Raw genomic sequence first — 16,361 nt, 5'->3', positions numbered from 1 at the left:
TCTTGTCTTCTCTCAAGATACTTATGGCCAAGTAAAGCTACACCAAGAGCATGGAGCAGGCCAGAATTCTATAGGTTTTAACACAATCTTTTATTAAGTTTCATTTCCAATGGTCTCACCTAAAGGACAAATAGAATTAAACAGACATGCAACATTGCTTATAAAAAATTAAGCAGTTATCCTTATAGTCCAATACTGTAAAGCCTTATTTATCGACACATTTTAATGTGAACAAGAGACCATTGTAAGCAGATCATTTTATACATTCAGCCAACACAGGAGCTGTATTCCACAGCATTAAGTTACATGTATGATATACACTGAGAACAAATTAAGTGCTCTGGTGCATCAAAAAGCCACACAGGGTGGAGGCAAGAGATGTCAGTTCACATTTGATAAAGAAGTTAAGAGATGGAGAGTCAAGGAGCTATTCTACCAGTTTAGCAAAGGAGACAGCAGTCAGTTGATCTTTGTGGACACTTTCAGCTCTTGATGCTGAAAAACACCGCACGTGTGGAACTGTAAGCGCACTCTGCTGTTTGCAGTGCCCTGCCTCTCGGGATCAGCCCCGGATAAACAGAACTTTTGATATACATGTGTTAAAGTGTGCTGTACACCCACAGATTCTTTTTCATGCTGCAAGAAGGACCAGAATGTGGCATGAGGCTCCTCTCCTTTAAACCTTCATGTGCTGTTTAGCTGCAAATGTTTGCTGCAATCCCGGGCATGGCTATTGTCACCTCTAGTTTAACAAATATTCTCTAAAAAGTATAGACTTGAGGGTACAAATTGCTTCATCTTTCAGCTTTTAAGCTCTGAACTAGAAGGGAGGTAAGGAGTTTATTTTAATCCTGAGCTATCCCCTCCAGCTGTTAGAGCACAAAGTCCTTCAGTCAAGTTTCAACAGATGTTAGGCTTTTAGGGGCCCTGTTCATGTCCTCTCAGCAACAGAGATGAGAGCTGTAAGACTGCAGAAAATAAAATATTTCAGAAGCTTGGGAAAAAGAGCAAGGAAAGGGGAAGTGCATAAAATACAAAACACCACCACATTTTAAAATTCAAGTATTGAACAGAGGCAGCAAGCAGGAGCGAGGTGCAGCATGGCTGTCCTACTGCTGTGTGTACAGCGGCTAACACAGATCAGCAAAAATCCAACCCATACATCGTCAGTGCACTGAGCAGAGGCCCAGAGCCCAAGAAACACCTCAGGCACTACTGGCGTGGCACAATGGAGAAATCTAAATATTGTGATTTATGTGCTGTAGAAACGGACATCACCTCCCTTGGAGTCCTTTGACAAGAAGTTTCCAAAATCAAGTCTTGCTGCAGGTAAAGGGCACTGTCATTATTAAGTAGAATTACTTAAACACACAGACTGCGTAAATAAAGCGTGGTTATATAAAGCTTTAGAAGAAGATTGTTGCCTTTAGAATCTTTGAAAGAAAAGGGCCAAAACAGCACAAAAATAGTAAAGCTCAGGTTCTGGCTGGAGGAAATGTCACTCAGAGCAGAAGATGCCCACGTGCTGACAACTGAGGGCTCTCTGGCAGAGGGGAAGGTCAGGCCAGGAGTCAGCCAGTGCTCAGCCTGCTGGGCTGGGGACAATCTGGGCAGTTTACTGCACAAAAAATTACTGAATCAGGCTAGAGAGCAGCCCACAAAAAAGAAGGACAAGCAGGGGCTCAGCATCAGAGTAGCTCTGTCTTCCCCCAGCAAAATGCTCTGTCTCTCACAATGCCAAGTCCCAAGGAGAAAAACCTAACGAGCTATTTACTGGCTCCAAAGTTTGCACACCAGTCAACTGCAGTTATTAAATAGTACTGAAAAATTAAGACCTGAGAAAACTGCATTCTGTTACACATAATAGTACAAGTCAATAGCAAAACATCTAGGTGCCTCTGATTATTTTGTACCACAGCAACATCTGCAATAATGAAACATAGATAATATTGCCATGTAAGAAATAGAGTTTGGAGCTATGCATGGTTTAGCACAGCTTGTTTTAAAATGGTATGTTTCTGTGGTTTCAGAACTAATAGGTCAAAACAGCTACTGCCTCATTGATTAAAAGGGAAGTGATAAGAAAACCCAGCATTCTTGTACCCTTCCCATTCAGCCTCCCCTGTACTACTTGGGTTTGTATTGTTAATGAACAAAAGCTGCACATAAATTCACAAACAATTGATTACCAGGGATACAAAGGCAAAGGTAGTAAATCAGTGTCACTGCAACTCTAACAAGATTAATGTTCTGGCAGTATTAGCCCATTAACATTGTTATCTTACTTAAGCACAAAAAGTATTGAGGGTAAAAGAAAAGCTGTTATTTCTTGAGGTTTCATAAGCTGTAGTGTCCAGGATGCCGCTGATAAGATCTGAATTGTCAGACACACCAAGCTGGCAAAGAAACTTCACGTATAGGTACACGTACAGCCACCAGGCATCTACTCTTTGCAGGGGGGAAGGTTCTCATTTTTCTACACTGCACAAAAATGCTAAAGCAATCTCGAGTATTTCCAGATTGAGTTAGTATTTATAGCTGGCAAGGCAAACATATGCAAAAGAACAGCTCTGTTGTCATATACAATAGCAAGAATCTGGAATAATTATATACAAGTCAGTGGAGTTCTTGGGAATTTTTGGTGGTGGGAACAGAAACTGGCCATGAGTCAATTAAAAAAAAAAATATGCAAAAAGCCACTGTCAAATCCAAAATCCTCCCAAACCCCAGAATAACCACTTAAAAATGCATGGAACACAAGCACTACTCATTTCAAATAAAGTCTTCTAAGGTCCTGGAGATGCTCCACTATGCGTACAGTCCAAGACACACCAAGTAGACTTAAAATTCTATTTCCCAGCAAAACAGCAGCTTTTAGAGGAGATAATGGTATCAAAGTGCCAGTGTAACTTGCATATGCCAGTAAATGTGGTACTTTGTCCTTTGCTCTTGAAAAGTTCCCCCTCTTTGTATCTGTTCTCCCTTCGTATCAGCTTCTAGCCATCTCTTAGAAGCTGGAAAGATAAATATCATGAGTACACAATGCTCCATTATTCTTACAGTCATCACCAAGTGCTGGACTGTGCACGCTGCTCAGGTCATTCACCATATCAGACTAGTATCTTTTTTTTACCTTTTAAATAAAAAAATGGGGGGCACACCCCAGCCTACAACACCTAGACTGAGCTTTTTTACTAAGGAATCTCAGCACGTTTAAAACCATTAAATAAAGTTGGAAATCCTGCCTCAACCAGAAAAAAAAGTCATCGAGAACAGGTCACATTACTACTCCCACTTCTTGTTCTCATACTTCACAGTGTTCCCTCTGCAGCATTTCATCCAACTGGAAGCTTCTCTTATGAAGCCAGAAAACTGGCAAGTAATCTTTGTTCTAAGCTGCCATATAATCCAGCGGTGCCATAAAAACAATTCATATACCCTGTGCATATGTTCAATACTAGTCAGTAATTATACACAAAGTGCCCAAGATTCATGTGTTGAAGGAATAAAGTAGCTTGCTTACTCTAACCAAATACGCTGTTCTAAAGACACAGTAAGTTGCAGTGTTCGTGCTTGAAAACAATTACATTTTATTGCCATGTTAAGGTAGTTTAGTGGTCACGCCGGAGACATGAGGATTTACAGCTTTTCTGGAAATTAGTCACAGTCTTTATATATGAAGCTTAAATCCTGCCCTCCTGTCTCTGTGAGCAACTCCTGAAAACTTCTATTTGGAGATAAACCCACTCCCAGCAGGACTAAAAACTGCACCGTCACTTCTCTTCCCACAGCTCTGCCACCTCATTGCTCTCGTACAGCCGTGAGGCTGCACCCACCACTTCACGCTTCCAAACAGCGCCCTTCAATGGAGAACTGGGATTTACTTCTTGCTAAGACGAATGCTTTCAACTTCACAACTAGAGAGAGTTGTTTATTTCAATAATCAGCCTTGGGCATTAAGTTTGAGACAAGCGTTAAACTACATAAAGGTTGGCTTTACACCTGCTTATATTTTAATGGGTAAATAAATAAACGTCATAATTCTGTGGATTCAAATCAGTTCCTTAAAGGTCACTCACTCCTTTTTGCTGTGCTCCAGCACTCGGTAGGGTGGAACAGAAACTCCTTTGGAACCGTGTTGCTCCTGCACGATTGGCAACGTAGCTGGAGTATAAATTTCCGGCATGTTGTCATTGTTCTCTAGGGCACCGTAGGAAAAAGAAGCTTTGAGGTCAGGCTGAACTGCAATCCCTTTATCGTGCATGTTCTGCATGCCTGAAAAAAGCAAAGACAAAGATTAAATGCTTAGGAACAAAAGTGCATTCTGCCTGCACTCTGTGACATCAGCAAATTATAAAGTCTCGTTGTTCGTGATACGTGGCTCATCAGTTCCTTGAGCGTTAAACAAACGAAAGAAAAGCTAGAAAACACCACAGTCACCTGATATATTTGGATACTTAACAGAGCCCAAAGCTGGAGCTTTCACTGTGAAGCCCAACACTTAAAAAAGTGATAAACAGCTGTATTTTTACTGTTACCTGGCATAGCATCCATTGAGATGTAAGGTTCAAACGGTACAGATTTCTTCCTGTTCCTTGTGATCAGGAAAACACCTAGAAAGGCTATGAGGCACCTGAGAGAGAAGACAAAATCTACTGAGACAACTGTGAAAAGGGAGGGGAGGTAATTCTGCATGTTGCTTCTGCTGAGTGCCTGTCATGTGGCACCATAAAGAATTCAGAACTGGAAGCAAAAGAACTGTGAAGTCAGAATCACAGGAACTGCCTCAGCTGAATAACCCTCTTCAACAGTATCGAAATCCACCTAGCAACTAGAACAATTTCACCTTTTCTTTATCAAAATGCTGGGAAAAGTTTTCACATTAATTAATCAACCTTGACTAACTAAAGGGGAAAGGAAGTATATCAAAATTTGGTTTTCTTTGATGAAATTCCAGGATTTAGCAGCCTGACCTTCGAAAGGTTTCCCATAAGTAAACACACCAACAACTGTCGATCTTGATTTTGACAGTATGTTGACAGAGAAAGGCGCAGCTCATTACCTTAATCTCCCAATTGTTTTTTTCTGTACTAATGTGAAAGACATTTCAGAATGTCCCCTGATTACGGAGAGCTAATCACATCAAGACATTGTACTAGAACTAATTCCTGAGTTACACAGCAAATGTTTTACTGATTGTATCTGCATTGTGTGAGTGCCCATACCCTAAGGAACAGGGCTCCAGTACAGTCAGTAAGGGATTTAGTATCTAATGTTGTGCAATTATGCATAACCCCGTGTCACGGAGGCACCCCAGAGTTAGTTCAAGGGACAACAGGGTCCAAAACAACTTTTATTAAACTGGTGAGAAACAGTGTTTAGCGCTCCAAAAATGACTTGAATACAGGTTTGGATATCAGTTGAGGAAAATTATTAAGGGGCAGCAACTAATACAACAGGAGGTCCGCAGAGTGCATGCACCTGGCTTCACCAAAACAATACCGGAGCCGTCCCTGCGTCCAGGAAGAGTCCACATTTGCCTGAACATAGTGTGGGATTATTTTAAAGGGATACAAATACTCGTATTGAGTACGGAAAGTGTACACTCACAATCTTGCAAGGGTAAATTTATAATACACTTGCAATCCTGCGAGGAGAGATACACGTGCAAATGTGCACGGAATATTACACGTGCTTATGTGGAAGCACGGGAGGAGAATACAGTCGCAATTCTGTGAGGATTAATTTATACACATGCTCATATTGAGCATGGAAAATACACGTGAAAATGTGCACGGAAACTAGATACACTCGCAGTCCTGTGAGGGTAAATTTTACTCACACCTGTGGCAGCAAGGCAAGTGGAGTCTCCATCCCAGGGGGGCAGTGGCTCCTGGCGGCAGCGGCTCAGCTCGTAACTCCAAGAGATCCGCACAAGAGGCGGAGTCTCGACAAGAATCCCGTTTTTATTGGCTGATCAGATCTGACTGTGGGCATTCCAGAAGCTTCTCTGCACCCCCACCCTGGCTGTGGGTGCCCCTGAAGCTTCCAAAATCCCCCATGCTGACCGCGGGTGCCCAGCGGCTCCCTGGCACCTCTGCGCTCCCTTCTCCTCTCTGTTAACGGCCCTGGCCAGGGGCTCTGGGGCCAAGAAAAAGAAGCTGTCAGCCTCAAGCAGCAGAGAGAGAGGGAGATGTGTCTACTCCTTCCGTGATGAATGAGGGAGGGGGAGAAAGGGGGGTTTGCATCCTGCCACATCCCGTGCTATAGAAGCCCTTTGGAGCATCCATCATCACTCACACCATATACCGAGCTCTCTGGGCCTTTTTAGTCATAAGAAAAAAATATTTTCCAGTTTTCTATCACGGAAACTTTAAATACTTACCCAAGCGCAAACATACATATATGGAGAACATCTTCACCGGTGAAGTCCAAGTAAAAAGTTGCTCCTTGAAAAGAAAACAATTCATGACATCTTTCTTCCCAGCTTACACGAGCAATTGGTGCTACCTCTCCAGCACTAGGCCCTCCAGAAACCAAATCATGTAAGATACCTATTTCATGGTCAGCACCTCTTGATATTTTAATTATCTTAAAATAGAAAAAGATGCCCTGATTTCTCCTTTAACACAATTTATTGACAAATCTTCTAGAATTGCATTACCAAAATAGTTGTCCAAATGACAAATCACATCAGATCTTTCTAACTACAAAAGGATATAAACTCCTGACCTCCAAAAATACATACAGCTCAAAATTATAAGATAGGAAGTGTCCTTGGTGTCTTGGATGTGAACAGGACACGTATTCTGGCTCCTACTCTTTACATTTCTAACTGGAGTAAAGTAAATAAGCTGATGAATCTGAGAGCAGCATATGGCTTGGGACATGACAGAAAACAAACATTAGCCCAAGAGGAGGCCATACCCTCTGGCGACATTGAAGAAGAACATTAAAGGGCAATGTGCCATTTATGGGGGAAGCTGTTGCCCTTACAGACCTCAAAGAGTGTTACTATTTACACAGATCGTATCCATCAGTGCCAAGCAGATGCACTTTCTGCAGTGCTGGGGTTTTGGGTGTTTTCATTTGTTTTTCCCCTCTAGTTTTGTTCATATGTCTAACTGAGGAGAGCAAAACCTTACAAAGGCTGTTGGTCAGGTTTGATGCCCAAGGGGTTTAAAATGCTCGTCTTTCATGCAGACAAAGCTTTGGCTAACGAGGGCAAGGGCTGAAATTGGAGGAAAGTGCTAGAAAGCAAAGTGCTGTGAGCAGATCCACTCTAGATAAAATGCAAACCAGACTATCAGGAAGAGAATCGTAACACCTTTGTAGAGATGAAGCAAATACGTTTCTACAAAATCTGGAGAGAATTACACAAGGAGAAATTTTAGCTGTGTATTCCAGTTGCACATCTGAGTGCATGCATCACCCTCTTCTACACACTAGCATGGGGTGAGTAATACAGTCCCAAAGATAAGTTCCCATGCACTTTAAACAAAATGGCAGAACTTAACAGAAAATTTCAGCACAGTCTAGTGGGAAACGGACCTGGGGGTCCTGGAGACAGTGGGATGACCATGAGCCAGCACTGTGCCCTTGTGGCCAGGAAGGCCAATGGCACCTGGGGTGGGTTAGAAGGGGGTGGTCAGTAGGTCAGAGAGGTTCTCCTGCCCCTCTGCTCTGCCCTGGGGAGACCACACCTGGAATATTGTGTCCAGTTGTGGCCCCTCAGTTCCAGAAGGACAGGGAACTGCTGCAGAGAGTCCAGCGCAGCCACCAAGATGCTGAAGGGAGTGGAGCATCTCCCGTGTGAGGAAAGGCTGAGGGAGCTGGGGCTCTGGAGCTGGAGAAGAGGAGACTGAGGGGTGACCTCATTAATGTTTACAGATATATAAAGGGTGAGTGTCAGGAGGATGGAGCCAGGCTCTTCTGGGTGACAACCAGTGACAGGACAAGGGGCAATGGGTGCAAACTGGAACACAGGAGGTTTCACTTCAATTTGAGAAGAAACTTCTTCATGGTGAGGGTGGCAGAGCCTGGCCCAGGCTGCCCAGGGAGGTTGTGGAGTCTCCTCTGCAGACATTCAAACCTGCCTGGACACCTTCCTGTGTAACCTTGCTGAGTATTCATGTTCCTCGTCTCTAAGTGAGGATTATTTTCCAAAATCTTTTGCCCTTCTTTTGGAAAGGATCAACAGACTGTTTTGTGCCCTGGTACCTGCTGTGATTGCTGCTGTTGTGGACAGGATATAGCCGATGCTGGCGATCTGCGATGAGTCATACAGCTGTGAGGCTTGAGCTAAAAATCTGCAATACAAGACAGAAGGGGTTCATTTGGGAAGGATACTCAAATTGTACAGCAGTTATCATTGGCTGGTATAGGTCTCCTTTCTGGAAACACCTTTCAAAATTGATGCATAAGTTTAAGAAACTTTATTCTCTTTCTCACAAAACAAACAGCCCACTTATTATTGCTCCACTGAAACAAGCACAGTTATAGCCAAAAAAAGTGAATGTCTTACGTTGCTTGAAAGATCGCTGTAGCAATCATGCACACCAACATGATATAAAATATAGGGTAGTCGAGTTGCAGGTTTCCTTGTATCGAGACAACAATCATGCCTGCGACAGCCTTCACCGTCACGACCGTCATGGAACCTGTGAACGTTTACCAAGACTCGGGTGAAGCACCGATCCACGCTCAGCAGGACAGAACGCTGCACTGTCACTCTGTACAGGACATGCAGCTGCAAACAACACCAAGATCCACAAGAACTTGAACCCTCCTTCTGCCAGGCCAAACAAGGGATGCAAGCTGCCTGTTTTATCCCTAACTCTGTCAGTTTTATTCCCAACTACTTCACCACAGCGACCTTCTGTAAATCACTTTACCTCTCTGTATCATGGTTCTCTTGTCTACAGGACTGGGAACATTCACAGGTTTCATTTGGTTTTTAAACAGTACTGTGCAATCACATGATGGAAGGATACAAATTTTCATCTCTGATGCCATATTGGAATTGATAAAGCTAAGCAAGCTTTCAAGACAAGAATCAGGAAGAGCCTACTTCCTTTCCTTTTCTTGAAAGCACAAGTTGGGGCCATTCAGAATTCGGAGAGTTGCTTTGTCTATGATTCACACAACCTCTGAGACACCAGATACTGAAATCCAGCCCCAAAGAGTTCAAAAAAAGAAGAAAAAAAGACACTGCGGTGACTAAAGTTGCATAAATAGCAAAAATTGAGGACTGTGACATAGATTCAACAGCATGGCAGGCTGCGTCACTGCCTTGCTATTATTCACTCTCTTTAAAGTTTAATTGATCAGTTTCTTAAAAATAAAAACCATATTAATGGGGAGAAAGGTACAAGCGAAATCCTGGCCCTTCCAAAGTCCCTGTAGGATCCCACTGTAAGCTATGAGGATATCAAAGGCATCATTCGACCCCATGCTCAGAGGATCTCCCAGTTTAAACAGGGACATACTTGCACGGCAGAGTATTTTTATCATTTATTTTACCACACAGAAAAATCTTTCCACAGCCAAGATGATTCTGGTGGGTCAGATCCTCTCTTTGATCCGCTGAATCAGCCTTCCTTACCCACTGAATAGATATCGTACCACGCTTTGCGTGCACAGATTAAAATTAACAACACTAATAAATAACCTGCACTTTCTGTATTTGGCAGATTCATCCTTCAAGGAAATAAGTCTTAATTGTTCAAAAGTCATTTGCAAAGATCTTAGACGTCACTGCAAGATATTAGGTCAATATAATTCCCTATATGCTATAAATGCTTCAGTTTACTGTAGTTTACTGTTACAGGACACAGTTAGATCTTACAAGTCCATATCAACTTACCCAGCAAAGCGACCAGCAGAAGAATAACTACAATGTAGTTTGCGTTTTTCTCCTTGTAGAAATATAGTAGCAGGCAGAATATGATGATTTCCACAAGCTACACAAGACAGAAATGAGAACGTGAAAAAATGTGGGGTACGTGGGGTTGGCAGTAAATGGGATTCTGAGTCAGTCAAACATTAGAATTAGACAGTAGGGCAAATAAAAGGAAAATGAGGATCTCACACAATTGTAGATCAAATTTAGCATGATATTAGGCTCTAATTAGATCAGATATTAGATAGCTTCTTACAGAACAGGAAACATGGAACCCTTTTTACATTCTATTCATGGTAAAGCACCAGATCAAATAATCCTGACTGAATATTCACATCAGAGATCTCAGCCTACTTTCCGTAATGAGGCTCTTTGAGTGATCCCTGCAGCACACATCTTATTTCATGATCAAACTCCATTAGAGATTTCACAAGATTTTCAATGAGAGATTGATGGCTGCAGACCAAGTCAGTCTAGGGAAAGCCCAGCTGCAAGTGCAGTATTTGGACACCTCTGGAGCAGCTGCTCTCAGCTGCCGTGGGCTGAAGCTGATGGGTCAGGCAGAGAGCAGGCTGGTTTAGCACTTAAATACCTTTAACTGTAAAGTTTGAAGAGAATAATCCAGAGAAAGAATGGGAGGCTTCCAAATTATGCATGCAGGTTGTCCACAGGCAATGTGGAACTGACACCGGGAAAAGCTGGCATAGGTTCATTAGAAAGGATGAGGAATATTGCTAGTAATGATAAGGAAAAATAATGCTTGAAATGAAACTTCTAGTCAGGCATAAGAGCAGAAAACTGTCCCACATTTTATGGGCCATCTTACCATATACAACAGAAATGGCCAGCTCACTAAATGCCTAGTGATATTTTCTCCTGTCATCTTCTCATGACTATTAGGTCCAAATGTTATCAGCAGATAAGTTCCAACAATTGCCAAACCACAGCCTACAAAGGACAAAACATAGCGCCCTTCGGCAACCAAAGGACAAAAAAAGAGAGAGGACAAAGTTAGTGGGTTAGTGTGGATGCATGGAATTAATATTGTACATGCACAGTGACCAGTATTGGCATCGTGCACGTTCCTCCGAATGCCTCATTTCTCTGCCCTTCATGCCCCACTTTCAAAATAGTAAAATCAAAAAACCCTGGGCAATGTGCGTGCTCTGAGTTGATGAAAAAAAAGCTCCTACCAGGTAGCATCTGCTAAACAAATGGGAGCTACAACTTCATATCTGGGGCTTACCCTGCCTGCCACTGCCCACAGCCCATCTTCTGGGAAATGGAAGAAAGAATGGCCCAGTTCTGCAAACATTTGCACCTGGATGAAATTCAGCTGATTCAGTTGTGCCTATGCTGTTGCAGAGTCAAGGCCCTAAGCTGCAGCTTCAGCCCAGAGAACCATGATTCTCAAATCCTGCAAACACCATTTCCATGTATTTCTAATATCTGTGAGATCCAGATGATTTAGCACAGAGAGAAAAAATGACAAGGAACTGTGGAACTTACTCAAAAAATCCTTGGGCTTCCATTTTTCTTTAATAAATATAATTCCTATGATTGCACTAGCTATAAAAAAAAAAGGCAAGAGAAACAGTGAGTTATGTATCACTCCAACGATCAGCAAATCTCACACTTGTATGGCCATAGTCTCTTTCCCCCTTACCTATAACAGACACTGCACTGAGGGGCACAATCAGTGAAAGAGGAGCAAAGGCGTAAGAGGAAAACACTCCCAGTTCTCCCAGCACCAGCAGAAACAGTCCACACCACCATGTCTTGGTTTTGAAGTAGGCTCGGGGGTCTTTGGAACCTGCCAGCCGGATGTGGCTGTATTTCTGGAAAGGAAAATAAAGACAAAGAAGCTTTGGCATGCTTGATGCTCTTTAACGCAGGATGCTTGAGGCAGGGTGATTATTTGCTTCACGATACTCACCTGGAGGTTAAGTGCAATACTGGTAACGAGATGTCCAAAAATAGCTAGTAATGCACCAATCAAGTTCTCCTGCAAAACCAAAGTAAACACATCAGTATTAAATTTAGCCTCTGGGCCCTGAAGGAAGTTGGGAGTTTTTTGCACAATAAGGAAGAGAGCAGACTTTTTTAAACAGTTCCTAGATCACCTGTCAATAAAATCTCTGTTTATGTTCCTCCCTTACTACTTGATCTGGGGCAACTCAGGTTACGTTCCCTGTGGCCATGTTCCAACTCTGTGAAACTCGGGCGATAAGCCTTCCTTAACAGACACTTTCTACAAGAGACTTAAATTATCATGCATAGATTTGCATTCTTTGCAGTTTCTCAGAGGGGACGAAGATAAAGCTGAACACAAGGACCCATGCACTCATTTTCCCTTTGAAAAACTCTTTTCATGAGGACATTTGCTGCCCTGGAATGGAGCAGACTATTGATCAGGAACCTCTGCATTCTGGAGGTCACATCTTAAGAACTACTCTGCTCTTCTCCACTAATAACATCTGCTGGTTCAGTGGGTAATTTGGCCCATTTAATGAGGCAGCCTAATTATCACAGATTTTATGCAGCTTTTTATATGAACCAGTTATTCCGAGATAATAGGCAACTAGTAGCAGCTCCTAGCAAGCTCTCAACCCCTTCTACATTAACATTCCCAGCTCAGCAATAATTCTCACGGTCTAAAGACAGAATTTGAAATTAAAAAAAGGATGTAAAGCAGGCTGAGTCACAAAGGAAATGTACATTAGGAGTGAAGAGAACAGCCTGAGGCTAAGCCAGGCCATTTAGTATTTGTGTTCTTCCAACAACTGTCTAAATCTCATTAGGTGTCATTAGCACTTTTCATTTCAGTGCTGGTCTCCAAGATACAGTCTAGTTTGATTCATTTGGGATAACCAAGCTCACATTCGTATTCCTCCCTTAGCAGTAAATATACTACTCTTGATTTTCTCATACATAGTAAGACAAGGACTTTAAGATTTCAAGTTCTTATCAGTGGAACAAAAATCTCTTTATCAGGATATACAAAAACAAGATTCACCCAGGCAGCTTCACTCAAAACCACCTGGAAGATGTCACACAACAGGCAGTAAAGCTGGCAGAAAAATGTCACTGTGCGATCACAGATGTGGCCACAGAGCTCAGCACAGTTTACTGGTTCAGCAACTGGCTTTCAGTTTAGAAGAGGTGGAAGAGATGATGCTGCAGGTGAAAAGCCCTTAAGTGCAGCACAGGTTTGGGATCGGCTTCTGGACTGCGCAAGCCTACGAGCCAGCGTCACTCTGGTCAGCTTCTACAACCCAGAGGACTGCAAAGTTCCTTTTCCACTGAAAAAAAAAAAGCCCTTCTTACTAGGATTTTCTGAGCACATTCAAAAACAGGAATTCAGAGGAAATCTATTTGGGAACAGCTCCATTCCCAGTTGGACACCAAGGAGGAACTACAGCACCACGTCCCACCTCAGCTGCAGGCTCTGTGCCTGACCACGGGCTGAGCCTCCTGAAATTCAGGCACCGCAACACCTGATCTCTATTATCAATAGGTTAGTCTGAAAAGGCACCCGGCAGAATTTGTTGCACCCAACCACCTTTAGACATCCAGATGATCTTTTAACAGCCAGACATTCTTTCTTCACTTTGTCTAGCTCTTCGAGACACAGAATTTAATATCATACACTGCACCCCCCAGGCATGCCTGAGTACAAAGACAGTGCACTTTCTGCAAAAAAATTACCAAAATACAGTGGTATTATCAGCTTACTTGACTAATTAGGGCCTTCTAGGGATAGACTGGGGTAGAAATCTGACCTTGTAAGAAAAGGAGTCAGTGTGTGGCTGCACAGAAACCGCTGCTGTGGCCAATGGGAGCTGCTGAAGTTGCAGATTTGGACTGTTGCCTCCTTCCATTTTGGTTGATCGGAGTGTTTGCTTTTCAGCCTCTTTGATGCTAGAACTTCTTTTCAAAGAAGAGACTTGGACCCTGCTGGAACCGCCTTATCTGTAAGTTGGTACCACTTTTTCCCATCCATCCTGTTTTCTCGAACAAGCAACGAGTTCAGTGATGTACAAAGAAAATTCTCTGTAGCTTGTCTGCTGCTTTTGTTCTCTGGGCAGGCTACATCGAGATAGGGTAGGTACCGTGGGCAGAAAGTGGAGATAAGCCGATATTTCCAGCAAATCAGTGGGGCAGCAACGTTGTATTCTTCCAAGGTGACACTATGAAAGAAAACATATAGAGAGAATTAGGTCAAATGAACTCAATGGTCCAAAATCTGCAAGGAAGGGTAGTTGCCAGAAAAGTCCCCAGAATCAAACTAACAACTGCACATATCAGCAGCAAAAGTAGCATTTAAATGCCTTCTCACAAAGTCTGACATCATGTCTCACACCCAGAAACTCACACAGACCTTGCTCTAAAAGAGCTCACAACCTCGCTTGGCCCCAAGGGTGCCAGATCCAGCTGGCATTTAACATCAGGCCTTGCCATTTAGAAAGCTCTTATCAAAAAGCCTCTGAAGTCCTCCAAGCCCTGCTTTTAATTCCTCTGCTGCCTGCATACCTCTGGTTTTGGTTCAGGATGCATTAGTCACGCCTTCCCCACGTGCCAGGGATGACAGTGCTGCCCTTCTTGCAAACAGAGGTCATGTCAGCGTAATCACTGTGAGCAGCATTTGGAGGCTACATTCCTTAGAGCCAGACTCACTACCAGTGTCTGCAGAGCACTGCAAACCAGTCTGAAGTCCCTGCGCGCCACGATGGCTCCTTTCACCAAACACCTCAGGGAGCATCGGCAACGCTGAGCAACAGATGTTGGAACGACCCCTTTGTAGAGAGGGGGATGCTGGTGTAAAGACATTGCAGGGGTGTGATCCTCACAAGTGACGTGTCCCTCTTGCCCCACTCAAAGTCTTCCTGAAGTGGTGCAGGCTGAGCACCCCTTACACCCTGGGCAATTGGGCTGTGATCACATCCTGAGGTAGCAGGGCCCATCCCACACTCAGGCCCCAAAATGCAAGATCTCGTGGCCTGTGGCATTAACTCACGGGCTGCCTCAGTGCCTCCAGAGTGGGGAGGACAAGGGCAGCATGGCAGCCTAGCCATGAAAAGGCAAAAACATCTCGTTGTGAAGGGAAGTGGGGGGCAAAGCTCCCCCCCAGTCGTGAGGAAACCCTGCCCGGGCAGAGCAGACCCTGGCTGAGGACAGGGGGTGCCCCACGACACCCTCCCTGGTCAGGCCGCCCTGTCCCTTAGCCGGACCCTGGTGACGGTTTGCTCCCCACCAAAACCCGCCGGAAAACCCGCCACGCCAAGGCGGCCGCCCCCGCCGGCCCCGCACACTCACCTGCTCCCTCAGGGAGCGCCCCGCACCCCCGCCGCTCTGCCCCCATGGCCCGGGCCTTTGACCCCCAACTTCCTGGCCGAGCGCCGCGTTCCCGTTCCTGCCCGGCCCCTCCGATTCGCCGCTAGCGCTGTCAATCAGGGGCCGGCCCCCGGCTGCCGGCTGGGATTGGCTGTCAGGCGTGAGTCGGGCCTGGCCCAGCCTATGGACTCCGAGGGGGCGGGCAGAAGAAAGGAGCAGCGTTCCGCCGCTCGTTCCGGGCCGGGCGGAGGGTGTGACGGCAGCACCTTCACCCGGCGGGGTCCGACCCCCCCCGGCACGGCCTGGGGCCACCGCCTGCCCCGCGTGCGTGGCTGCTGCCTGTTCCAGGGGCCACGGCTCCGGTTCGCGCCCCGCCCGCCAGAGCCGCCTTAATGCGCATGCTCAACGAGGCTCCTCTGAGCCCCCCCCCTTAACCTACCGCGCATGCTCAGCTGCGCGCAGAGCGGCTCTGAGAGTTCGTCTGTGATTGGGCACCTGCCGGAGGGCCCAAAGTAACAGGCGCACTGATTGGAGGAGACCTGGGTCAGCCGTTGTCTCGGCAACCAGGTGTACGCGTTACCTCAGCCGCCGGTGCCGCCGAGGGTCGGAGCGCGCCGAGACGCGCGGGCAGGTACCGGCAGGTACGGGCCGCCCCACCTGGGCGAGGGGTCCCCCCCCCGGCGCGCAGCGCGCTGCCTCACGCGGTCAGGTACCCGCCATTCCCAGCGTGCAGCGCGCTGCCTCCCGGGGCGGCCTGACGGCGATCCCAGCATACACCGCGCTGTCCCACCATGGAGACTGCTTTCCCGCTTCCCCTGTCTGCCCTTCTCGCTCCTGCACCATCATCCTGTGCACAGGCAGCAGGACTGTAACAGCTCAGTTAATGGAGAAACCAAGGTCTATGGTTGACCCGTTATATCTGTGTAGAAACCAACCCAGACCTTCCAGCCTCTGTCCTTTTGCTGGACGTTAATAGCTCTGTTTGTTTAAAAAACAAAATGACGCTACACAGAGACATTACATTCGATGTGCAGTAGCTCTTAACACAGGTGCCTGCCTTTCCACAAACACGAGTGTTCTGGAGCACGATGTACAACCAGCAGAAAAGCACCGCTTGGTGCCATGG

At 45.2% G+C, this 16,361-nt stretch overlaps 1 protein-coding gene across 4 annotated transcripts; it reads right to left on the bottom strand.

Annotated features, from left to right (window-relative positions):
• Positions 1–66: 66 nt before the first annotated feature.
• NIPAL3 (NIPA like domain containing 3) lies at positions 67–15,950 on the bottom strand. 4 transcript variants are annotated; one of them, XM_071798953.1, is made up of 13 exons: positions 15,816–15,950; positions 13,684–14,091; positions 11,838–11,906; positions 11,568–11,739; positions 11,411–11,470; positions 10,728–10,873; positions 9,866–9,962; positions 8,525–8,660; positions 8,221–8,309; positions 6,386–6,449; positions 4,539–4,633; positions 4,080–4,275; positions 67–968 (listed from the first exon to the last, which is right to left on the bottom strand). In XM_071798953.1, the coding sequence occupies exons 2-13, from the start codon at positions 13,780–13,782 to the stop codon at positions 932–934; spliced, it is 1,260 nt and encodes a 419-aa protein (XP_071655054.1). In that variant the 5' UTR covers positions 13,783–14,091; positions 15,816–15,950; the 3' UTR covers positions 67–931. The 4 variants fall into 4 exon arrangements, with proteins under 4 accessions (XP_071655054.1, XP_071655055.1, XP_065713179.1 ...); XM_071798954.1 differs by lacking the exon at positions 15,816–15,950 and adding an exon at positions 15,675–15,699; XM_065857107.2 differs by lacking the exon at positions 15,816–15,950 and adding an exon at positions 15,218–15,617.
• Between the last annotated feature and the right edge of the window lie 411 nt (positions 15,951–16,361).

This window comes from Patagioenas fasciata, chromosome 25 (genome assembly GCF_037038585.1).
Source record: "Patagioenas fasciata isolate bPatFas1 chromosome 25, bPatFas1.hap1, whole genome shotgun sequence".
Lineage (NCBI taxonomy): Eukaryota > Metazoa > Chordata > Aves > Columbiformes > Columbidae > Patagioenas > Patagioenas fasciata.
This window is presented reverse-complemented; position numbering and strand designations above follow the sequence as displayed.